Source organism: Globicephala melas, chromosome 16 (assembly GCF_963455315.2).
Source record: "Globicephala melas chromosome 16, mGloMel1.2, whole genome shotgun sequence".
NCBI classification, from domain to species: domain Eukaryota; kingdom Metazoa; phylum Chordata; class Mammalia; order Artiodactyla; family Delphinidae; genus Globicephala; species Globicephala melas.
In genome coordinates this window covers 35192753-35219133 of record NC_083329.1, presented here as the reverse complement: position 1 = coordinate 35219133, position 26381 = coordinate 35192753, and the positions used below count along the sequence as shown (strand labels likewise).

The window sequence follows — 26381 nt, the reverse complement described above, 5'->3', positions numbered from 1 at the left end:
AGGAAGGGCTGGCCTCCTTTCTAACATTAGCATTGCTAAAGAAATTACAGAAAGCCAAATTTTGGGATTTCATACAACTGCAGGCAGCATTCTGGTTATCTAAGCCCAGGGAGACATAAATGGAGCTGACTTTTTATGGTCATGAAGAGTTTGATTTTCTCTTGTTATCATGAACATCCTTGTGGCCCCTATTTCTCCACATCCCAGATGGGAGTGGGCAAGCAGAGGACAAAGAGTCCTGGATCCTGACTTTTTCTGAGACCTGGAGCCTGCTCTGTCTCAGCATACATCTGCCCAGCAGGTTTTCTTACCTGCTCAAGCACAGTACCTGCTGCTTCTCTTCAACCTATCTCTTTCCTCCTCTAATTTTTATCATGGCTTTTCTTTTTGCAGAATAAGAGGTAAAAAATTTTAAAGGTGCCAACAGGCAAAGAAGAAATATCCCATATCTCATCACTCAGAGATTGTACTCTTGAATATATATTTTTCCAGCCTTTTCACATGCATACACATATAAGTTTGAGACTTTCTTTTATAAACAATCTTTAACGGATAAATTCCTCTTCTTCTGTCTTAGGACTCTCGGGTATTTTCTTGCATGCTTAGCAGTTTAATTTGTATTTAACAGTATTCTCATTGTGAACCTAATCACATCACACTTAGTCACGTGTATTTCTTATCTCACCAAAAAATGGTGAGTTCCACTGAGAACAGACATATGCCTTAAGTGATTTTGTATCCCCAGTGCCCCACACACAGCAGGTGCTCAGTAAATTTCTGGCAAGCTCCTCCACTAGCTTGTAAGAGCAGCAGCTATCTAATTTGATTTTTCTATCTCAAATAAAATATTTGGTACACAGTTAAAGCATAACAATGTGGGGAGGAAGGAAGGAGGATGATTCCTTCCTCCTTGGTGGGATGGAAGTTGGTATCTGGAGTCTCATGTGCTGAGGAGGTCTTTTCTGACAACATAAAAAGCAAAGCAGAAATGTCGGTGGCATATTAGAAGTGTTACACAATTGAAATATAAGTGCAGCCAGGACATTAGTCAGAATTTCATATGCATTTGTTGTTGCATAAGTATGGTAACATTCTTTTTATATTACTAGAGAGCAACTTCTTCAAGAGTCCGGCTGTATGATATCGTTGCAGTTTTTCCAAAGACAGAAAAACTTTTTCATGTAAGTAACAGATAGTAAAAGAAAATAATACTCATTATTTTATATAAGAAGTTTGATGTTATACCTTTGTAGGTGACCTGTATCATCTCATCTGGAAACTTTGAGGATTTTTCATTTATACTTGGTGTTCTGGAATTGCACAAGGGTGTATTTGGGTGACATATTTTGTTTTGTTTTATTTATTCTGCTAGATATTTGATGGGCTGAGATTAAAAGAGTCCATCAAGTTTTCTTCTGTTTCTTTATCTCTGCTTCATTCATTCATTTGAAACTTCTCTTAGGTAAATGATGGTCCATCTCTTTCTAGCTCTAAAAGCGCTTCAGTTTCTGCCCTTCTTACTATTCACTGCTGCCTGTGACAGAAGAAGGGAGCAAGGTACTACTGTGGCATAGAAGATTCCTTCTCTGTTTTAGCTTTCCCGTTTGTGTGCTCTGAGGTGTGGTCCATATGCCAGCATGATCATATCAGCCTTTGGTCTTCTAGAAATCCTTCAGAATCAACCATCTGCTGATACTATTCCTTTTTGTATAAGAGAACCTTTATGAATTTAATTTCTTTTGTCCTTTTCAAATGGCCATTTCTATGACTTTTCAGGAGGGAAAATTGTTTAATGTGTATGGTCATTTTGTCAACTTGAGACAGAACACACTGGGCATTGTAAGTGATCACAGAAAAGAAAAAATCAAATGTAATATAATTTTTCAGGAATATGTTTTACTGTGTAAAGTGAGGTATAGCTCCTTTAAGAAGTTTGGAATGTTGTCTTTATTTAGGTAGCCATCTACCAAAAGTGTATCCACTAAAGGGATATTATGGGGGGGGGGAGAAAGCACTGGTCTTTGATGTTTTACTTTTACAGCATAATTTGTTTTTAAGCAAAGTCTGTTCTAAAATTATAAGATTTTCCCTAAGTTTATCCAGTAGATGGAGTTACTGACTAAGGAGACTCGTGTGTGGCAAATTTCATTTTCAAGGCACATTAACAATTCTTAATTGTTTATACACTAAGTACCCTATATACGAATGAGCTCCGTTCCAAGAGCTCGTTTGTAAGTCCAATTTGTTTGTAAGTCCAACAAAGTTAGCCTAGGTACCCGACTAACACTATCGGCTATATAGTACTGTACTGTAATAGATTTATAATACTTTTCACACAAATAATACATAAAAAACTAACAAACACAAAAAATGAAAACATTTTTAATCTTACAGTACAGTACCTTGAAAAGTACAGTAGTACAGTACAACAGCTGACATACAGGGGCACGTTTGCATCTTTGAAAGTTCGTAATTTGAAGGTTTGTATGTAGGGGACTTACTGTATTAATGCAGAGAAATAGTACAAGTTATCTGTGAATTCCTGTTTTTTGGTGACTCCTTTTCTAAAATGCTCAATTATAGTAATTCTCAAGAATTTCATTTCAGAAAAACGGGGAGTAGGATTGAGTAGTTCATAGTCATCAGAGACCCCTGTGGAACCTTTTAAAATCAGGCACGTTCAGATCTCCACTGTTGGAGATTCTGATCCAGTAGGTTTGGGGTTGAGTTTGGATATCTTTTTTTAAGTTCCACAGGGGTTCTAATTCAGTGCTGAAACCCTAAGATGGACCATGGATATGTCCAAATTTGTTAAATAGCTATTTAGTTTTGTTATTAAATATTAACAACTCAGTTATACTGTAGACTAAAAGTTGGTAGTGTACCCAGTTTTTTATTGTACACTTGTTTTTCGAATGGATTTTGAAGAGCATACAACTTAAAATTTCCATAGCCATTTACTGGTGATTAGAGAAAACAACAATCCTGGGGATAATTGGGACAAAGGCCTATTATTATCCCCATTTGTAGAAGAGAAAATTGAGGCTTAGGCTCAATGATTTGCTCTAAACTTAAGGTAGTTATGTCATAGAGATAGGACTTTGGAGTCTTAGAATACATTATAATTTGATTTAGTGAATTTATCTTATTACTTGTTTTTCTCAGATTATTCACAAGTTTTAATTCAAAACTGTGAACACATAATTCATGATGATGGGTGGAACAGTCAGAAATATTCTGGAAGATGGAAGAAAGCTATAAATAATTGACAGAGTATTTGTTTGGAGTTGACTGCAGAGAAAACAGTTTTTAAAATCAGAACATCTTATCTTTCCAAATCTTACCCATTCTTTAAGATTCAGTTGAAGTTGACATTCTCCCCGTTTTATATAGAAAATCAATTTAAAAAGACTTTTTTCTTTTAATTATAAAGCTTTTGTAAGCATATCATGGTTTGGAATTGGGTCAGATGCAAGCAGTTTGTTGCTTAACAGGTTATGTTCTGTTAAGTGATTTTATTTGTTTGGTTTGTAAGTTGATTATCTAAAATGTAAACAAGTGTCCGTAGATACGATATTCTGTAACTAAGGTCTCCAAAATGAGTTATAAAAGCATTCCTATACACATGTTAACAATTAGTAGTATAAAATCTAACCACCTTAAATAGAGTTGTTTCCATGGGAAATAACATACTCTTTTCCACTCAGAGTATCTGGAAGATATCTCATAGATAAATCCTTTTTCTCCATAGTTACCCCAGGGGATAAGGCAAAGATGAAAGACTGTAAGCAGATTCCATTGGCTGGGGCTTCTTAGGATGGGGGTGATGGTGGAATTTGGCAGAGAGAGATACATAGAAGTTTCAGGAGCTTCTGAGTTAGTTATTCCCATTTAGGGTTTTTGAAAAAATTTTTATTGAAGTACAGTTGATTTACAATGTTATGTTAATTTCTTCTGTACAGCAAAGTGAATCAGCTATAGACATATATATTCTTCTTCATATTCTTTTCCATTGTTACTCCCATTCAGGACAAGACAGGGTGAGGAGAATTCAGGTTATTTAGTCCAATGGTCTCCAAACTACCTTGAGTGTGTACTGTATCAATTAAAAAAATAGTGATCCGACATCCCCAATATGTGTATGTTTATTTTCTTTTAAATTATTTGCATGTAATTTCATAACTTGTATGGGAACACAGAAGACCCCAAATAGCCAAAGCAATCTTGAGAAAGAAAAATGGAGCTGGAGGAATCAGGCTCCTGGACTTCAGACTACAGTACAAAGCTACAATAATCAAAACAGTATGGTACTGGCCCAAAAACAGAAATATAGATCAGTGGAACATGATAGAAAGCCCAGAGATAAACCCACACACATATGGTCACCTTATCTTTGATAAAGGAGGCAAGAATATACAATGGAGAAAAGACAGCCTCTTCAATAAGTGGTGCTGGGAAAACTGGACAGCTACATGTAAAAGAATGAAATTAGAACACTCCCTAACACCATACACAAAAATACACTCAAAATGGATTAAAGACCTAAATGTAAGGCCAGACACTATCAAACCCTTAGAGGCAAGCATAGGCAGAACACTCTAACATAAATCACAGCAAGATCCTTTTTGACCCACTTCCTAGAGAAATGGAAATAAAAACAAAAATAAACAAATGGGACCTAATGAAACTTAAAAGCTTTTGCACAGCAAAGAACACCGTAAACAAGACAAAAAGATAACCCTCAGAATGGGAGCAAATATTTCCAAATGAAGCAACTGACAAAGGATTCATCTCCAAAATTTAGAAGCAGCTTATGCAGCTCAATATCAAAAAAACAAACAGCCCAATCCAAAAATGGGCAGAAGACCTAAATAGACATTTCTCGAAAGAAGATACACAGATTGCCAACAAACACATGAAAGAATGCTCAACATCATTAATCATTAGAGAAATGCAAATCAAAACTACAATGAGATATCATCTCACACTGGTCAGAATGGCCATCATCAAAAAATCTACAAACAATAAATGCTGGAGAGGGTGTGGAGAAAGGGGAACCCTTTTGCACTGTTGGTGGGAATGTAAATTGATACAGCCACTATGGAGAACAGTATGGAGGTTCCTTATAAAACTAAAAATAGAACTACCATATGACCCAGTAATCCCACTACTGGGCATATACCCTGAGAAAACCATAATTCAAAAAGAGTCATGTACCACAATGTTCATTGCAGCTCTATTTACAATAGCCAGGACATGGAAGCAACCTAAGTGTCCATCAACAGATGAATGGATAAAGAAGATGTGGCACATATATACAATGGAATATTACTCAGCCATAAAAAGAAACAAAATTGAGTTATTTGTAGTGAGGGGGATGGACCTAGAGTCTGTCCTACAGAGTGAAGTAAGTCAGAAAGAGAAAAACAAATACCGTATGCTAACACATATATATGGAATCTAAAAAAAAAAAAGTCATCATGAACCTAGGGACAAGACAGGGTTAAAGACGCAGACCTACTAGAGAATGGACTTGACACGGGGAGGGGGAAGGGTAAGCTGGGACAAAGTGAGAGAGTGACATGGACATATATACACTACCAAATGTAAAATAGATAGCTAGTGGGAAGCAGTCGCATAGCACAGGGAGATCAGCTCGGTGCTTTGTGACCAGTTAGAAGGGTGGGATAGGGAAGGAGGGAGGGAGGGAGAAGCAAGAGGGAAGAGATATGGGGATATATGTATATGTATAACTGATTCACTTTGTTATAAAGCAGAAACTAACACACCAGTGTAAAGCAATTATACTCCAATAAAAAAAATTATTTGCATGCTCCGTTATATCAGTGTGCTTTATGAAATAATATACACACACTGAACAAAACATTTTAAGGGAAGGAATTAAAAATAAATGAAAATAGAAGTTCTGTTTTCTTCCTGCTTCCAAAATCCATGCCTTACTCTCTGCAGAGCATTATTGTAGTATATGCTGCTAACACCTGAGGCTACTGAAAAGGCGTATCTTTCAAGGCAGTTCTTCTTAAGGTATGCTCTGGCTCCACTGGTGTCAGATTTCCCAGGAAACTTTGTTAAAATGCAGGTTATTAGACCCTGCTTACTGAATTTACTGCTGAGAGTAGGGCCTGGTAATCTCCATTTTAAATAAATTCTTCAGGGAGGTTTGTTTTTTTCTTAAAGCAGTTTAGTTTGGGAGGCCCCATTTACGGGCATCTCTTTTTTCTCTGGGCAAGCCTGGCTCTCCCTTGAATAAAATATTGGAATGTACTAACCTGACATCCATGAAGGGGAGTTGGGGGAGACTGAACCCCCTTCTCTTATTCCGCTTGTTCCATAAAATCAAAGATAAATGTATGTGTGTATATGTGCAGTTTGGGGAATACCTTCCTTAAATCCTCATAGGAATCCTTGGCCAAAGAAAAGGTTAAGAACAATTGATATGAATTCATATACAACCTGCCAAAACCACTATAATCAAATTCTTAACCACAAATATATTTGGACGTAATTTAATCTTTTTAATGATTTAGAAAGCATTTCATTATAGTGTGAACATTAGCTCTTATTTTATAGTTATCTAAATGTATCAGTTGAACATTTGGATTAATAGAAAGCTAAATAACAAAAGAATTCGGTTTGAAACATTTTAAGTCTGAGGTGTCAGAGGGAGCCAAGTGGAGCCATCCTTTGTAACTGAAAGTTTATTATAATGCGTGTACTTAAACCAACACAAGGGATATTTTTTAATTAGCTACTGTTATATAAAAGAGGGAAGAAAGGAGCAATACATAAATAAAAAGGTAACCTGATTTAGCTTTACTCTGGGGAAGAATGTTTAACAGGCTTTTAAGAAATTAATCAGCTTTTTGAAATGAAAAATAATCTGTGTTTGTAATAATGAATTGAAACAGTGCAAAGAGGTATGCACTGAAAAGTACACCTTCCTGCCACCCAAAACGCTCTCTCCCTTTTCTCCAGAGGCAGCCACTGCTAGCAGTTCTTGTGTTTCTTTTCAGAAGTATTTTTACCTAGTCCATCCTTCCTTTCTTCATTCTCCTCTTCCTCTCCTTCCTTCCTTCCTTCCTAATACCATGGTTTTTTCACCTGGCAGTATATCTCGGAGATGGTTCCATAATGTCCACTAGAGAGGTACCTCATTCCATTTAAGGAGTCAGCATATTCTCTTGCATAAAGGGACCATAATTTGTTTTAAGTAAAATTGAGGGATGTTTAGTTGTGTCTAGTCTTGTGATTGGTGTTGCAGCGACCGTCCTTTCACCAATATCCTCAAGCATTTGTAAGGTATATGGCTATAGAATGCATTTCTAGTCTCTGTAGGATACATTCCTATACGTATAGGAATTTGCTGATGTGTGCTTATAAAATTTTGATACCTATTGCTGGTCTTGCTTTTCAAGACCCTGTACTGATTTAAAGACCCTGTGAGTCCCTGTTTATTTATTTTTGTGTCACCTGTATATTGCTAAACTTTTTGATCTTTGCCAATCTGGTAGTTTGAAAATGGCAAACAGAAGCTGAGCGTGTTTTATGTTTTATCTGCTATTCAGACCTTTACTTCATCCATTCTTATCGAATTTTCGATGACTCTTTTATGAGTTGGACAGCGGTAGCAGTTGGGATGGGGCAGATTCTTTATGAGCCAAGTGTTTCTGCCAAACCAGCCTTACTTCCCAGGCTTACTAAGTTACTATGACTGTCTTAAAGCCAGGCAGCCTCTGATCACTACCTGCTTCCTGGAGCCCTGGGGTGGGGGTAGGAACGACTGAAGTGGGGATTCTGAAGAGAAAGGATAAGATGTGACATTCCTGTCACTGCTGAAGGTCGAGCTGACCCTGTGGGGCATTGTCACCCCCTCTTGACCCCTTTCTCTTGGTCCATGCCACGGATGTTAGTTTGCCAGCACAGCCACCCTGGCAGCTTGGATTTACACCAGCATTGATAGTAAGGCTTATTTTTGTCATGGTACAAAACAGCCAATTCCTTTTATTGCTGTAAATCAAATAATGGCAAAATGAGAGCCGGGTATGCAGCTTCTAGCCCTGTCTTTTGGCCTGTACTGTTACGCTAGTAACCTTTCCCTGGCTTTATGTTCCTTCCCTGGTTTTCCTTTTATCCTCATTTCCTTATCTATTTATTTTATCTTGCATGTCTTTTTTTATAAGCAGCTTCAAATCTCTTTTGGAAGTAAATGCAGAGTATCAACAAATAATAGCAAAAATGAGAACAAAGGAAAGGGAAATTAAAAGTTGAAAAAAGTGCATTCAGTGTCATTTGATTTATAGCAGCTCTGCTTTGACCATTTATGGAGATGCTCTGTTTCTATTAGCATTTGAACAAAATGCCATTAGTAGTGCCATGTATTTCTTTGGCCAGTCAATAGACTGATAGGAGCCACAGGCGTGGGCCAATTGCTGGCATAAAAATAAATAATTTCTGGAGTAAGTGGACCATGCATACATTCCTTTTGGCTTATTTATTTATTTTTTCTTGGATTTCAGAGCAGTTAGTTTCCTTTTTCTAGAACAATCTGAAGTAACCTTCCAGAAACTCAGCCTCTCTTAGCAACTTCTCCTTATGTAGCTGACCATGAATTAGAGGGTCTCTAGACCCTATCTGTTGAGATGGTCTATAGACATATCACTCTGCTTCAGCTAGATTACAGCTAAACCATTCAAACCAAATGTGAAGGAATGGCTAAGCATTGACTTTGTAAAGGGACAGATGTATTTGAACACAGAACCGTGTAATGCCTATGGAGTGAGCCATATCTATTTACATTTCTTTGTATCACGTTTGACCCTACCCCATTCTTAACATGTGCCAATTTTCCTTTTGGCTTTACCTGTTTTTTTCTTCTTGACAGGTTGCTTGTACACATTTAGATGTGGATTTAGTCTGCATAACTGTAACAGAGAAGCTACCATTTTACTTCAAAAGACCCCCTATTAATGTGGTAAGTGTCACAGTTTCCATTCTATATGTGAATTTCTACATGTGCATTAACACACTGGAAAAGGGGCAGAAGAAACTGCTGTTCTTAGAGGGGAAAAAACAAAGGCTAGTAATAAATAGGCAATTTAAAAAGAGGATTTTTTTTTCTAAGCTGACTAAAGGTAGAAAAGAAAGCTTAAAATAAAAAATATCCAGTGAATTACCAAGATGTGTTTGAAAGGCCTTAGAAGCTCAAATTTGTGAAGGAAATTTCCTAAGAGGATAGCTAATAATGATGGACACTTACAGTCTGAATGTTGAACATTAAGGAGACAGAGCAGCCAAGAAAGGCGTAGGGCAAAATAGAGAGAGGGTTCCCAAGGCACCAGCAAACGGGAAAGGTGGGGTGGCAGGGACTGGAGGGGGCAGGGCCTGGAAAGCATGGTAGGCGTGGTCTCTGCAGAATTAAAATCTGCATTGAAATGTGCTGGCTCACACAAAAACCCAGGGTTACCTTTATGATAACCTAAGAGGGGGACCATGCATTCAACAGATCTTGTGCTCCTTCCTCTGCTATAGAATTTTTCTCATTACCTTTCTACGTAATTTCTCTTGTTTTCCTCTACTCCTTATCTTCCACCTGTCACACCTTTTTATGTCTTACTTCATCATAAAAGTGATATTGTTTCACAATGGGAGCTGTAAGGTTGGCAGAGCTGTCAACTATTTGCATTGACAACCAGATCCTGGGAGGAGTTAGGATGCTTTTTTAGAATAGAGGCTTCCAAAGCTCTCTCCCATTCTCAAGAAGTGCTGCTGAAGGAGAAAAAAGGTTTGACAGACAATCTAGATTACATCCCCAATCCTGTCAGAATTGGAAAATTAAAAATTTATGGATTTTCAGGATAGATAACTCCCCTATTCTTTTGTCTCTGTAGAATCACAAGTTCTTCAATTTTTGTTTCCCTCTCCACTGCTAAGGAATTAGCTTGATGCTGAGAGTAGGGAGATACCGTGAGAGGAGAAAATGATCTGTATGGTATGGAAAAATTGAATGCAGTGTGGAAAAATTTAAAATGGCTTGTGTTCTACCCCTAAGTGTGTGCTACTAAAGCTGTACTTGAAAAGTATTCAGAATTTTAAAGTTATATATTTAAAGGGCAAACTATAAAACAGCTCTTTTCTGATCAATAATGAGAGTACTACTGAACATATAACAATATTGGTTAAGCTCAAATCATTGTTTCCCCACATTCTTGCCGGTACTTAAAGAAGTAAACACTAAAAAAAAAAGACCCTTAATCATCACATTTTAGAATTGGAGATATATGTTGTTAAAAGTGGTAAAATGAAGAAGGAGAAGCTGTTCAGCTCTCTAGACACAGGGGTGGGACAGACCTGGTTGACTCCCCATCAGATGAGACCTCCGATGTGCCCCAGCTACCATGATAAAAGGCTCAAACTAACACAGTTCCCAAGGTTATGACAGTCTTACTGGCCTCACATGTTGTTGCTCCCCAGAGCTAGTAGTGTCTGTCTCTAGAAGTTGCCAAAGCTTTTTACCAGCTTCACACTGCCAGTCCATTTTCCATGTAGATGGCACCCTCCTTAAGTTGCTCTTAAACTTACAACTGTTTTGCTTTTCTCTTCACCTTAATGAACTAGGAAGGCCATTTTCTAGATGGCTTTGCCTGAGTAAACCCACATACGATACTGTGTTCTTGGCTGGGAGGAGATAGCGCATGTGATGCTAAGGCCAAGTCCATGGAATGGACAGCAGTGCACAGCACATAATTCCTCATGTCCCACAACAGTGATAAGCTGCCCAGTGGCTGTTTTGGGTTCGTCCTTTGATTGGTTTCTTAGGAATGTGCCCTGCTGTCCAACCCAGATTGTGAGCTTCTAGAGAGCACCAACTGTGTCATGGTCCTTTTTTCATTACCCAAATACCTTGCTTATAAGAGGTCTTCCCTAAAATCTGTCAATTGAACGAGTATATGTCTAATTTTGCATGTCTGGGTACAGCTTGGGGAACACAGCCAAATCCTGTGAACCGTTAGTCCTTAGCTGGTTGTCGGGGCTTGGCAGGCAGCATTCACTGTGAGGGGGGGTGGGGCATTGGGGCAGCGTGAGGAGGAGATGCACTGGAGGCGGCAGCACTAGTACAGCCCACCTTCTGATTCCATCTGTAAGTTCCTGAAGGTGCTATTTTTTGATGGATATTTTTGGCTTCATTCCCACATTTTTCAATTTAAGAATTCTGAAAAGTAAAAATTTGACAAGTGAGAGGGATAGGCAGTACTTAACACAGTGTCTGCTTTTTTAAAAATCTGGTATGAACATTTTACATATGTTGTTTAATAAAAACTAGATGATGGAGTAGAGGGAAGGCTGTGCAGGATTATTTTTAGCCCTCGTCTAGTGTAGAAGTAGGCTGCGGTGTGAATTGGTCAGGAAGCAGAAGAGTCCCTATTAATTCATTCACCTCTTTTTCATTTAAGAGAAACTGGAATTAAAAGTTAAATTAATTAAAATTAAATTAAAAGCTAGAAGCATACAATAAAAAGTGTCCACCTTATTGTTCAGGGTAAATAATAGTAGTTGTATAGGTATCTTAATTTGGATGGGGTGGTGAGAAATAGGAGCATTAAGATATTTAATTCATTAGCCTTTAACCTAGAGGCCATAAGCCATGTGCGAATTATCAGCTCAGAAGGTTGGGATTGTAGGTCAAAGGGTGTAGATTTTCACTTAAAAAAAGAACAAGTTCTGAGGCTGTAATGTACAGCGTGGGTGACTGTAGTTAATAGTCCAGTATTGTAACTCAAAAGTAGTTGAGAGAGTATCCTAGGCACTCTCACCACAATCACCACACACACAAAAAAACAAAAAAACAAAAAAAATGGTTAACTATGTCAAGTGGTGGATGTGTTAATTATCTTGATCTCAGTAATCATTCTACAGTGTAGAGTATATGTATATCAAATCATCACATTGTAGACTTTAAATATATGCATTCTATTTGTCAATGATCCCTCAACAAAGTTATAAAAAAAAAAAAAGGTTGGGATTATAAAGGAGGGCCCAGGAGCTAAAACATACCAAAGCACTCCTTATGTATAACTTTCAGCTCTCAATCCTTTTGTTATTTTCACCACATGCTTAGGGCACCATAATTTCAATTATGTTAATTCCCTCTAAAATCTCCTGCAAACCTCCTCTGGAGTCTTAAGTAAGTTGTATGGGAATCATTTTATCATGTAATAGTTGGGTTTCAAAAAAGTTGAATTCAACTCCTCTTCTTGGATAGCCAGATGGCTTCTGATTATTTAGCATTTTAAGGCTTAAGCACTTTCACACCTGCTCTAGCCCAGCAGCTTTAGGGTGGGGTACATGTGAATTACCTCTGTGATGCAGGTGATGGAATTGAGACTCAGGTAGTTTGTGGCTCACAACAGGTACATGTCTCTCTCAAAGGTTGACTTGGGATTTGTACTTAAGCTTTGATTCTAAATCTGCTGTCATTTCCCACTGGGAAATGCTATTTAAAATTACTTTACAGCAGAGCTCTTTGTTACACACAGAATAATTTCATATTTTAAAACATCTTTATGAATTCAGGTTTTGAGAAGAATTTTTTTAAGCAGCACGTATCTTCACCTTTGATTTTTTTTTTTACAGTGTTAGTGCCATTCAACAATAACTTCAAGTTTATTGAGCCATTTCCAGTGATTGTATGTTTTATGCTCTCTTTCCGATGTTTTCCCCTCAGCATTTCCTTTAACCCTAATCCATTTCTGTCTTCATGGTCCAGTTAGTCCCCACTGAGAGAAATCCAGTAAATAGTATCTGAAGCAGTGAGGTTGTTCCAGGAATCTTGCCATATATCCTTGAGTTGGGTGTGAGTGCTCTATAAACTTTATTTTTCATCACACATATTGTGAACCTAACTATGTTAAGTACCTTATTGATCCAGTACTTGGAGCAGTGCCAGCAAACTTGTCAGTACCAAAAAAATGTCTGTGTGGCCAAAAAAAAAAAAAAACCATCAGAAACAAAGTTAAAAGGACTAATGACAGACTGGTAGAAATAGTTTCACTTATATCATAGACAGGTGACTAATTTCTGTAATATATAAAGAGCTCCTAGAAATTGATAAGGTTAAAAAAAAAGAGAGAGATGATCAATCCAAAAAAATGGATTAAGAATATGGAAAAGACATTTCACAGGAAAGGAAATACAAATGGCCTTTTAACAAATGAAAAGATGCTTAAATTCATCATGCTAAGAGAAATTCACGTTAAAATCACCTATCTGATTGGCACAAACCCAGAAGTTTGATGATACACTTTTGTGAGGCTGTGGGAAAGCAGACATTCTCATACTTTGACGGTAGCAGTGTAATTGGAACAGTCCTTATGGGGCAGTGGGTAATTTGGCAACAACTATCAAAATTATAAATGCTTTACCCTCTGACCTAGTGTATTAGTTTCCTGGGGCTACCATAACAAAGTACCACAAATGGGGTGGCTTAAACTAACAGAAGTGTATTGGCTCACTGTTCTGGAGACTGGGAGTCTGAAATCAGGACATTATTGGGGTTATGGTCCCTCTGAAACCTTAGGGGAGTCCTTCTTTGTCTCTTCCTAGCTTTTGATGGTTTGCTGGCAATCTTTGCTGGTCCTTGGCTTGCAACTGCATAACTCCAATCTCTACCTCTGTCTTTACAACATGTTCTTTCTCCCTGTCTGTCTTCACATGGCCATCATCTTATAAGTACACCAGTCCTACTGGATTAGGGGTCCGCCCTATCCCAGTGTGGCCTCATCTTAACTAATTACATCTACAATGACACTATTGCCAATTAATGTTACATCCTAAGGTACGGAGGATTAGGACCCCAACATAACCTTTTATGGGGGGAAACAATTGAACCCATAATATCCAGCAATCCCCCAAAACACAAAAAAATTAGTGTTTATGCTATAAATTGACTGGAACGACCCAGAATCTATCAGTAGAGGCTTGGGTAAATGCCATACCTCTGCAGTGGAGTACTCTGCAGCTGTAAAGCAATGCTGAAGTTAGGAGCTGACGTGGAAAACCCTTCAAGTCAGAACCAGAATGTAGTAGGCTACCTTTGGGGTAAGAGAGAGGAAAAATAATAATATATATTCATATTTGCTTGTATCTGAAGAAACGCTAGAAAAAGACACAAGAAGTTAGTGAAAGTGATTATGGGAGGTGTGGGTGGGGCAAGTGGGAGCAGAGATACAGTGAAGGCTTTTTTGCTTTCTTATGTTACTTGATTTGTGAATCATATGAACAAGTTACCTATCTCAAAGAATGAAACCAGGAATGACACCAACAGTATCATCCTTTCGAATTCAATAAAGAACTAATTTTTATGAAATTAACAGGGAATCTGTGTATTGTCCCAGTAATCAACCCCCTATTTCCTTTCTCTCTTCTTTCTCTTAAGCTTTGCTTAGTTCTTGGAATTTTACCACCACCATCTCTTTTCAAATATCACACACCTGTTCTTGGTTTGTAGCATCGTTATGACTGTTATTTCTCATTAGTAAAGAAATCATCTACATACTCCAGAACCTTTGGTCAGAGATGCAAACAAAAGCCAATCAGGCAGGCACTGGCATTCTTTATGAAAAGGCTGTTAGGAACAATCAGGTGATGAGCTTAAGGCAATTTACATTAAAATGGGCTTAGAAGCAGGAGCTCAGGTAATGAGTCTGTATTTCATCTATCTAAAAATTTTAAATAAGGTGTTATGAAAGAAATGTTCACAGCCTTCAGTAGCACATTATCTTCAGTTTCTCTGAGAGTTTTCAGCTTGAAAGTGAATTTGATTAATGTACTAAGATCAGAATCAGAACTTTTTTCTTAAAAAAAAATTAAGTGGATAATTATGTCCATCTAACCCTCTCCAACCCCCAAAAAAGGAGTTTGTATTTTGATCTGGTCCCCAAGGAGGGGGGGCAGCAAATTTTCCAGAATTCTTTGGGGCCTGGTCACCTAGTTCTGTGTGTCATCCACGTCTTTTATGTCCCCTCTTCTCCATCCTACCGACTTGTGTTTTAGTTCAGCAACTAGAGGGATGAGGAAAAGAAATACCTGTAAGTAAGCCTCTTTGGCTAATTAGTAGTTTTGGTAAGAGAAATAGCCAGGGGGATAGTTGAGACTACGGTTAAAGGACATGTTTTGGTTTATCTGTGAATTTCAGTTTGCCAAGTTAACCCTGGTTTCTTTTGTGATGGCTAATCCATAGTGAACAGCATTATCACATGACCTCTTTTCCATAAGCTACTATTTATTCACTCAGAATATGAATATATTAAATGCTTTTTGTATAAAAGACAGTTCTGTGTTACAAAGAAGTATCATGATACCAGCTCTCAAGTGTACAAGTTAGGCAGGGAGAATGAGATATATATTTATGGCACAAAGAGTATCATAACAGACATCATTCCCAGATATAATTAACACAAGCCAAAGAATTGGAGGCAGGAAAAAGTTGTCTGAAAAGGGGAGAGGGGGAGGTTGCAGTGTGGAAAATAGCATGTAAATGCTAATTAAACTAATATCATATATATAGGGTAATCTAAAATAAATTCTGGGCACCTCAAGGCAGGCAGAAAAGTTAAGGAAAGGGAAGATTGGGGGGTGGGGCAGAAGAAAAGAAGTCTTTGTTCAGGAAGGGCAAGTGGAAGGAATCTGCCAGTACATGTGAATTAAATAAGGTGGACTGCCAGATCTGAAGAAGACAGGTTTTTCCAGTCCTTGTAACATGCAGGAGTAGACCTCCAGCAGTCACAGCTGGACCAGTCCCAACTCATTCTCTGGGTAATAAATAGAAAATCGTTTGCCAGGTAGAGACTTGGACCATACTGCCTGGTCTTTGCCTGCTTTTCCTCCTTTGCTCCTTTGAAAGACCACTGAAACCAAGCGACTTTGCCGTCCTGACTCTGATTATCCCCTCCATGCTAAAATCCTTAGATGCTTCGTGTGGCTGTTAAGATTAAGTCTGTCTCCGTTTGGCAGTTCCCATCCTCTTCAGCCCCCACTCCCACCACAGGGCTCTCCTCATTCTCTCCTCTCCAGCCTTTGACCTTCTCTACATGCTACATGCTTCCTCCAACCCTAGAGCTTCTTCACATACTGCCCACTCCCTCTGCAGAGGCTCCTCTCTGCTAGTTAATTAAGTCCTTCCTCACCCGCTCCCAGACTTCTTGATGGCACTTAGCACAGTGGAAGTTTTGGATTTTTGTGTAATTATTTGATGGTCTCCTGCACTAAACTGGAAGCTCTTACAAGAGAGGAACCATGTTCCATGGTTGCGAGAGGAACCATTCCCACGCACAGCTGGCTTAAAAACCTATGTGTTGTGAATGGATGAAGATTTGAATCACTCATCAGGGAAGCTGCATAGTGTAGTAGATCCCATTGCCACTTCTTCCAGGCTGTTTTCTTACCTGTGGATGCCTGCCTATTAAGAACATCTCAAATAAGAAAGAAGTTTCTTTTTCTCATGTAAAACGCCAAGCTAGTATGGTAAGCTTGGCAGAATTGTCAAGGGCCCAGGTTGCTTTCATCTTCTTTGCCAGGCATCCATGAGCCCCGTTTAAGATCAGGGGCTCTGTTAGTAAAGAAAAAGGGGAGAAGAGAAGAGATAGCGGGGCAGTTAGCTGTCTCTGCCACAGTGCCTTCTAAAGGTATTGTAGGGGTTAAATAAATACATAAGACTCTTAGCACAGTGCCTAGCACATGGCACTCAACTGTGGCCCGTTAGTTTCTTCCTTCAACATATGCATAATAAATGACTTACCCGAGAGGCGTTCCACTCCTGTTCTTTGGACGTTTTTCAGCTCATTTCTTTGTCTCTTCATTCTTGGGTCAAATTACTTGGTTTACTATGTTTGCAAACAGTTTATCCTGCGTGTAAGGAACACATCTCCGGTTTCCTTTTGATAATTCATGGAGTAGTAGCCCTTCTGCCACCCCACTGGGACGTTGCTCTCCTCAGCTTCTTGATGATTCCTGTTTATATAAAGTCAGCTTCCCCACAGCTAAGATAAACTCTGTTGAGACAGAGCCACAGATCTGTTTTCTTCTCCTGTAGATGGTGCCATTCGGGCACAAATCCGCCTTTATTCAAGGCTGTACCTGGACATGCAGGAGGTGGGCAGTGCGGGGGAGGGGTGTGAGATGAGGGGGAAGTTCAGTGAAAATAAAGTAAGACAGTGTGTGTTTAGCTTTAACAGTTTATTTTCTTCATTTCCTGTGAAGGCAATTGACCGAGGTGTGGGCTTTGAACTTGTTTATAGCCCCGCTATCAAAGACTCCACAATGAGAAGGTACACAATTTCCAACGCCCTCAATTTGATGCAGGTCTGCAAAGGAAAGGTATGGTTCCATAATTTTAGGATATTTTTCAAACCTAGCAGTTTATTATTATTCATATACTGGGGTTATCAAGCTGACCCCATATCCTTAAAGCAGAAAGGTCTCAATGCACAGCAACAAATTCTCCCATTTCAATGAGCTTTGCAAGTTTTAAGAGAAAGAAAAATATCCTAAGGAAGAATAATACCAGGGGGGAAAGTTATATTGAAAGTCTTTATCTTTCAGTAAAGAATTGGCCGTTTACCTACTGTGAAAGAATCATCTAGATACAGTTGTCATCATTGAGTTGAATTAAGGTTATATGACCTTTTCAACTAGTTTTTTAAACTAATGCATCTTTTCTAAGAACTGTTGGGAAGGCTTCTTGTTCTGTTTCTTATTTTAGGCTGCCTTTAGTTTGACATGAGGTCTTTCATCCTTTCACTTTATTTACCTTAACTTTAGAAGTTGGTATTTATGTTAAAACTTGATTACTGGTTATTTGTATTATAAGACTTCAATTTTTTGACATTTATCTGAGATTAATATTGATTACTTTCTATTTCGTAGAATGTAATTATATCTAGTGCTGCTGAAAGGGTAAGTCTGGCATTAAGTCCTTTTTTTTTTCCCTTTTCAAGTTAAATTAGTCATGTAATAAAGGTTTATTGCATGTTTTCGTTTTTAATTGCATTTGCTCATTGTAATTGCTGAAGAGTAAAATTTATCTCCATTCCTTTGGGGCTTCAAAGTTTGTTTATATAAATAGTTTTTCCTTTAAATTGTTGCAAAATGCTTTTCAGGGATCTTTTATATTTTCAAAAATGTAAGTAACCCGTCAAAATTATAAGGACTTAAATTTATGCAGTTGACTTCCTTGTTTTTAGATACTTAAGCATCCTATTTACTGCAGATGAAGTCACTGAAATGTTACGAATAACTTCTTTCATATCTATTTTGTGTTCATTTTATTTTAGCCTTTAGAAATAAGAGGCCCATACGATGTGGCAAACTTGTATCCTTTTCTGAGTAAGAAGTCATTGAAATTTTCTTTTAGGAAATTTGGAATTTGGTATGTTATACTTTAACAAGATTTTTTAACCTTTTACTATAAATTTATCAATTAATAGCTTCAAAACCAAATTACATCAGGTTGTGAAAACTTCATCCTTTTGTTTTCTGGATTAAGGGTGAAATAGAAAAAGGGGGAACGAAGGACTCTATAAAAGCTTAGAGTTAAATGAGTCTTTTCTCAAATGCCTGTTCCATTTGGAGTAAGAACTGTAGAATTAAAGTGTCTCTCTCAGTGCCTCTCTCTGGTGAACTGGCATTGTCAGTTATGTTTCTGTTAGTCTCCTGTCCTCAGCTGACGCTGGGTTGAAATCTTTAACGACCCCCCAGAGGGTTGCTGTTTGGGCTGTCGGAAAGTGACGCCAAGGCCGCAGTGTCCACCAACTGCCGAGCGGTGCTTCTGCACGGAGGTGAGCAAGTCCTTCCAAGAAAAACACCGGGTGGTCATGTTAAGAGCCAGTCATTTCTGTGAAACAGTTGAGCCATATCTACTTTCATTATCCTGCCCCTCAGAGTTCCATTAGGATCATCTTTTCTGAACCTGTTTAGCCATACCCATCAGTGCTTTCTCGCCCTTTACTTCAGGCTTTATTTTCAGTAGTTTGTGGAATGAATATAGTTTGCCTTCCAGAAATGAGTATTGAATGCGTTCTTTCCAGTTCTGCACGTGTGTCCCCGCCTGCATTTTGATAGGCGTCTCATCTCCCTTTTTCCTCCATAGGGACATGCTTTCCCTGCTGAAAATCACTGTTTTAGAGAACTGAACGGTGAAAAATATATGTTAAGCCAGTTATGAGGAACACAGAAGCACCAAATACGTTTTTAAAAATCCCGCTAACAAACTCAAATCATAGCTTCTCACATTTATTACTTGCGATTATTGTCTCATGTGCGGTTTACCTGTTCAGTTATGCACAGACTACACATTCGTTACTCACATTTCATTTATATATGTCTTCCTCCTCACCTTAATTTCACTACTTGAAGGCACTGAATTTCTTACTCATCAGATGATAAAAATTGAACTAGAAGTGTTTGATATGCTAGGACTTTGGAGAGTAAAAATGAGGCTTTTTAAAAGAAAAAAGTTTACACTTTTCATCTGCTGTTTTATCTTCATTCTCTTTGTAATTTTTAGCACTGGTGGTAGTGGTCAGGAAGCAATTGACTTGATATCACCCAGATGAATGTTAAACTTCAGAATTGGTTGCTACATATAAACTGGGTGATTTAGCATATGAATAGTTAGGTTATTGAGAGCTTGTGTATTACGTCTGGATCTTAGTGATCTGATTTCCACTTCGTAGAACTGGTTACTGTATTACCATGAATTAGATGATTTTGCTTTTGTTTTCAACATTTTTAGTTTGAGATTGTTGTATTACATAGCCTAGACCCATCACATAAGCTCTGGGAATGACCAGATTAATTAAAACTTTATCAGGATTTTCTTGAAATTAGGGAACAGTTGGTTCACACTGGTAGTTCTGCCATTATTTTTGTCTATTTTAAATGAACATAAGGAATCGTCAAGATTTTGGATAACAATTAGTGGTTTAAAACAGACTGAGACAAGGAAGGGAAGTTAATTTTTAAAATTTAGTAGGGAAAAATATGAAGATCTGTGCTTCAAAAAACTCAGCTATTCAAAATAAGTTATATATAAAGCTAGGCTTTTACAGAAGCTAAACTAAAAGAAGCCTTGTGGACTTTAGCATTCCCATTCATTCTAGTTGTGCCCAGGACAGTCCTAGTGTATGCCTGCTGTCCCTGAAGAATTAACAACCCATCTACAGGATGTTATAATTACCCTGACTTTAGTTGACATTGGGATCAATTTGAGACAGCAGTTTCAAAATTCAGTCTACTAGGATTGCAAATTCAGCCTAAGGTTACATTAGAAGAAATACAAGATTCTGAGGCAGGAAGATTCAAAGTGTCATCATTATCCTCTGCACTGATAAGTCCTGACTGGCATCTCTATCACCCTGAGTGCCACATTTAAGAAGGACAGCACTGCACTGAAGCACTACCAGAAGATGGTTAATTCTTGGAGGGTGTGAAAACCTTATCATGAGAGCAATTGTTGAAGGCAGTGCAGGAATGGATACCTGGAAAACAGAAGACTTGGGACATGCAGTAGCTGGGCTTCTACATGGGAAGGCTTGCTACAGGGCATCAGAGTTAGATGGGTCCTGTGGGATTCTAGAAACCAATGAATAGCAATTCTAAGGAGGTTGTGGGGAGGGGACAGAGGAAAGAGGTTCAAGATCTAAAAGAGTTACTTTATCTGATAATTATAAAAGTCTTGTTTTTCAACGGTTTATAATCCGTTGTCTTAGATTAAGAAGTAAATGTTCATGTGATGTAAAAAAAAATATTTCTGAGATGGAACTAATATAATTTTGAAACTAATGCATTTAGTTTTGTTACAAAGTGTTGATTTTCACAATTTAATTTTTATATTTTTTATTCATTCTACTGATTTTTAGACGTTTACTCATAATCATAGTGATAAACATCTCTAAATGTAACATTTTTTGGAAATCACGGGCAATTGCTGTTTATTTTGAGGTTCTCTGATTATGTTGGTATTTTAATGACCTTGAGAGCAGTTTTGTCCCTTTTATAAATTAAAATGCTTTTAAATAACTGGCAAAGATTTAGTAGACTTGGTAAATTAATCCTGATAAATGAGAAGGTAATATTTAACTTTTAGAATTGACTTTTGTACATGAAATAAGAAATAATTCTTAACTAAATTTACGTTTATCAAATCCTTTTGATTTTTATCTCCTTTGTATCCAAGGGGTCTCTCTTTCTCTCCTCCCCAGTCCTTCCCTGTTTCCTAAGGACTCAGTTTAAATCTCTTTTCACGGCATTGTGGCCCTTCACAAGTACCAGCCTCGTTTCCCCCTAATTTTTTCATGTTCCTCCTTTACACCGGCCATATTGTCCCCTAAGCATATTAGATTCTTCTTACCTCTCTCCCTATGCCTTTGCAAAGGAACACTTTCCTCTCCTTTCCTTTTCCTTCTTCCCTATTCTTAGCATCACTTCTTTCATGATACCTTCCTGATTCATCCAGGCAGAGTTACTTCTTGTGGTGCCTCCATTCCTATTATATTTGCCCCTGATGTGCTATCTCAGTGTGTGGTAGGAAGAAGTACTGTGTTAGGCATCCTAAGATCCTCTGTAGATGACACAGAGCCTGGCCCCTTAGTACATTTTTAGCAGAAGTTAGCTACATTTAAGTTGAACTCTACTAGCAATCTGACCTAAACTTTTAATAATTCCCATTCTTCTTTGTTCATTGTCACCAATATATAAGAGATCAATAACCATGTGCGTTATTCCTCGTTCACTCAACAAGTATTTCTTAAACACCTGTTAAATAACCAGGCATTGTTGGATGTTCGCCATACAATTGATTCTTCAGAGGTATAATCATGATCTAGTGGGGAACACAGATAATGAATGGTCTGTGCTATAAAATGAAGTGAGCACACACACAACCAGGGAAGCAGACTGTTGTAGTTGCTGTCTTGATTCATTTGTGTTTCTACCACACTTTAAGCATGTGCTGCACCAAGCTCTGAAACTTGGGTTCTGGCTACCTAAGATGCCTCGGACAGACCATTAGAGATAACCTGCCCTATATAGTTTTACCCTTGGGGTAGTCCCTTTGGAATGAACTAGATGTTAAAAATATACAGATATTTGTAGAAGCTGGTGGTGGGGCAAGGTGAGAACTGTAAATGGCATCAACACTCATAGCAGTTTATTATGGTTTCATCATTTACTCATGCTGTAAGTCACAGTAACATGGGGATGCTTGTTAAAACCACCTCTTTTGAAATCATGGCTTAACTTTAGGCACTTTGGTTTCCCTGTTTGTCTTATAGAAACTAGAAAAACTGCTTTTGGAATTATTTCCACGGTGAAGAAACCTCGGACATCAGAAGTAGATGATGATTCTCTTCCAGCCTGCAAGAAAGCCAAGTGTGAGAGCTGAAATGAGTCGCCGTCTCTGTCAACACTCCCTTCTGCCTTTTGAGAATCCATCAGCCGCAACAGAAACGGAACCTCCGTATGACTCACTATTTTCACTTGGAGCTAGATACCGGTAGTCTATAAAAGCAGTCTTATATTTAAGCCATTAAAATAGCAAAACCTAGTAAAGCATTTAAAAAAAAAAAAAAAGGCTGTCCCCGTAAAGAATTTAGATATTTTAAGAGAAAAGCAAAGACTAGTTCATTTATCCTTTCCGTTAAGTGATAAATGGAAGGTATAATTGAATAAGATGTTTCAATATTCAAGAGACTCTTTAAAAATGTTTCTTGCTCATTTAAAAGTTCATGCTTTTCAGCTTTACTTGATATACATGGCTTATTTAAATTTTACTACTCAAAAAGTGGTTATTTTGAGGACTCTTAAAACTTATGTTAAGGGGTTGGCTTTTAGTTGATCTTCTCTTGCTTTAAGCCTCTCTTTCATTATAATCGTCAAGTCCAAGTCCTTTCTAAAAGGAATTGCTGTAAAATTTGCGGAAGGAAAGGAAAAGTGCACGTAAAATCACACTTGGCCTCTTCGTTTGCTGGTTCTTACCTCCGTGATATCCTTGAAATAGGATTCCTTTGAGTTGGAAGCCCCTGAAAACCTAATATTGATTTTTCTAATTGCTATAGTAAAAATCTCAAAGCACTGGACTCAATCAACTTTGGAAATAATTTTTTTAATAGCAGGATCATTATATTAAGTAGAAGTAGCCTTTTTTGTAAATATCTGCATTTATGCTATATTGATATTAAGAAAATCATTTAGATGAAGATATGAACACTGTTCTGAGAGTCAGAGAATAGATAATTTTAAAAAGAAAGCTGTACACCAAACTCACTTATGAATTTAGATCCTTAAATAAGATATTGGTAAAACAGAGTATACCATAACCAGGTGAGATTTATTCTAGAAATGTAAGGATTTTTCAGTTCTTTTCAATGTACTACACTTTATCATATTACTAGGTCAAATGAGAAAAATCAGACTCATCTTAATAGATGCCTGTAAGACATTTGATAAAATTTAAAGTCCACTCCTGATTTTTGAAAAATAAACAAGAATAAAAACCCTTGACAAAATACAAATAGAAGAATATTTCACACATATGTGTGTATGTTCATTTCTCTTTATATATTGTATATATATTAAGCATCATGGTTCTAAAAATAAAGCATTTTTTACTTCTTCTTAAGCAATATGATGGATTAGCCTACTACACTCCCTCCATAAAACTCATGGCCACTGCTGCTGAGCCCTCACACCCAGAGTCTGCCACTTCCTTGAGTGCCAGCTTGCTTCTGCCTTCACCCCACTTGGATTCACCAAAAGTTAGGTGTGTGTTTATTCACAAGTCTGTTTATGCCATTGTATTTAGCATTGTAAAATTAATCCAAGTTAATTTAAAATTATAAAAACTGATGAACCAGGAGGGGAAAAAAAGGAATTCCCTGGAAAATTAATGCTTTTGAAAAGTTTGGAAAAGATGAGTCATTAAAAAGAACTGTCAAAATAGTTGTGAGCAAGACAACTAGATTTAGAGGAGATCCAGTGGAAATTCTGCACTTGGATTGCTTTACCAGAGTCTTTATAAGTTCTCTTTTTTCTTCTTTTTTTTTTAAATTGAGGTAACATTGTTTATAACATTGTTTTATGTGTATACATTATAATTCAACTCATGTGTACATTACAGCTTGCCAGCAAAAGTTTCCATCCATCACCATACAGTTGACTCCTTACCCGATTTGCTTTCCCCCCCATCCCTCGTTCCCCTCTGGTAACAACTACTCTGTTCTCTTTATCTGTGTGTTTGTTTCATTTAGTTTGTTCTTTTTCTTTTTTTTTCCCCACATAAGAGTGAAATCATATAGTATTTGTCTCTCTCTATCTGACTTATCTCATTTAGCATGATACCCTCAAGGTCCATCAGTGGTGTCACAAATGGCAAGATTTCCTCTAACTTTATGGCTGAGTAGTATTCCATTTTATATATGTGGTGTGTGTGTGTGTGTGTGTGTGTGTGCGTGTGTGTGTGTATAGACACACACACACACGCACACATACACACCACATCTTTATCCATTCATTTGTTGATGGACATTTAGGTTTTTTCCATATCTTGGCTATATAAGTAATGCTGTAGTGAACATAGGAGTATGTATATATTTACGAATTTGTGCTTTCATATTCTTTGGATAAATTCCCAGAAGAGGAATAGCTGGATCATATGGTAGTTCTATTCTTAATTTTTTGAAGAATCTCCATAGTGTTTTCCTTAGTGACTGGACCAATTTACATTCCTACCAATAGCACATGAGGGTTCCCTTTTCTCGACATCCTCTCTATAACATTTCTTATTTCTTGCCTTTTTGATAATAGCCATTCTAACAGGCTATTGGGCGTGACATAGGTATTAGCATTATCTTTCCACATATATCTCCGCAGGCAAGGGAAACAAATGCAAAACTAAAAAGCTGCACAGCAAAAGAAACTATCAACAAAACGAACAGACAACCAACAAGGACCTACTGTATAGCACAGGGAACTATAATCAGTATTTTGTAATAACCTATAAAGGAAAAGAATCTGGAAATATACATATATATATGTGTGTGTGTGTGTGTGTGTAAAAGTTTTTGTCAGGTTAAAAAAAAAAAACTACCTACTGAATGGGAAGATACTTTAAAATCATATATCTGATGAGGGGTTAATAGCCAAAATATATAAAAAACTCATACAACTCAACAACAAATACCAAACAACCCAATTTAAAAATGGGCAGAGGGGGCTTCCCTGGTGGCGCAGTGGTTAAGAATCCACCTGCCAATGCAGGGGACATGGGTTCAAGCCGTGGTCCGGGAAGGTGCCACATGCTGCAGAGCAACTAAGCCCGTGTGCCACAACTACTGAGCCTGTGAGCCACAACTACGGAACCCATGTGCCACAACTACTGAAGCTCACGTGCCTAGAGTCCATGCTCCACAGCAAGAGAAGCCACCACAATGATAAGCCCACACACTGCAACCAAGAGTAGCCCCCACTTGCCACAACTAGAGAAACCCCACGTGCAGCAACGAAGACCCAACGCAGCCAAAAATAAATAAGTGAATAAAATAAAAATGGGCAGAAGATCTGAAAAGTATCCAATATATCTTTGGAAGATGTACCGATAGCCAATAGGCACATGAAAAGATGCTCAACATTACTAATTATGCAAATCAAACCTAATGAAATATCACTTTTCTTTCTTCTTTAAAGAGACTGGAACTCAACAAACTGTAGATCTCCCATCAGTGGAGCCATACTTCCAAGAATAGGCTTTGACCTTTCTTTAAAAGATTGGCACGTGAGTGTACATTTATATATTTTAAACTTAAAATGTTTAAGGGGATGTATGTTCAACTTTTTTTTGATGCCCCACAATGATCTACTTTTTCAACCAACTGACTATATTTTAGCCCCAACTGTACCAGGTATAACATTGAGGTCTTTCGTGTTATATTAGAAAGGAAGAAAAGTTAATGGCACAATGTGAGTCTTGAAAAACTCAAGAAAAGCAACTGGGTAAAGGATAGAAATACAGGTGCTTTTTAGCACCTGTATTTCAAATACATTTGTTATGTATTTGCAGTTGTGCCTGCTTTCTGTTTATGAGCAGGTGCTTATCCTATTATTCAAAATAGGAGGGCATGATGGCTGGTCACCAGTGAAGAACAGCAAGTGGGTTTCTTTAAAGTTTGCTTTGGTTAGAACGTGAAATGGTTTAGTTGCAACAAGGTGACATTACCTTCAGTAAAAGTTCAGCAAAGTGGTCAATTATAAAATAAATATAAAAGCCAGTAGTTTTCATTAACAATAACATGTTATAAAATACCATTTTAAAA

The 26381-nt window shown here is 37.6% G+C and overlaps 1 protein-coding gene across 2 annotated transcripts in view; it reads left to right on the top strand.

Annotated features, from left to right (window-relative positions):
- Window positions 1-25777, top strand: part of RPP30 (ribonuclease P/MRP subunit p30) — a 31098-nt gene extending 5321 nt beyond the window's left edge. The window contains exons 5-12 of one of the 2 annotated variants that reach the window (XR_009559319.1): window positions 1110-1181; window positions 8903-8992; window positions 17275-17391; window positions 17941-17970; window positions 18348-18385; window positions 18772-18851; window positions 22347-22567; window positions 25756-25777. Coding sequence is in view for 1 of the 2 variants with exons in the window: in XM_030865064.2 (XP_030720924.1) it covers window positions 1110-1181; window positions 8903-8992; window positions 17275-17391; window positions 17941-17970; window positions 18348-18385; window positions 18772-18851; window positions 22347-22456 (537 nt within the window). In the remaining variant the exon portion in view is untranslated. Of the gene's footprint in view, window positions 1-1109; window positions 1182-8902; window positions 8993-17274; window positions 17392-17940; window positions 17971-18347; window positions 18386-18771; window positions 18852-22346; window positions 25095-25755 lie in introns of those variants that run through there. The other variant, XM_030865064.2, reaches the window with a different exon arrangement.
- Window positions 25778-26381: the final 604 nt, after the last annotated feature.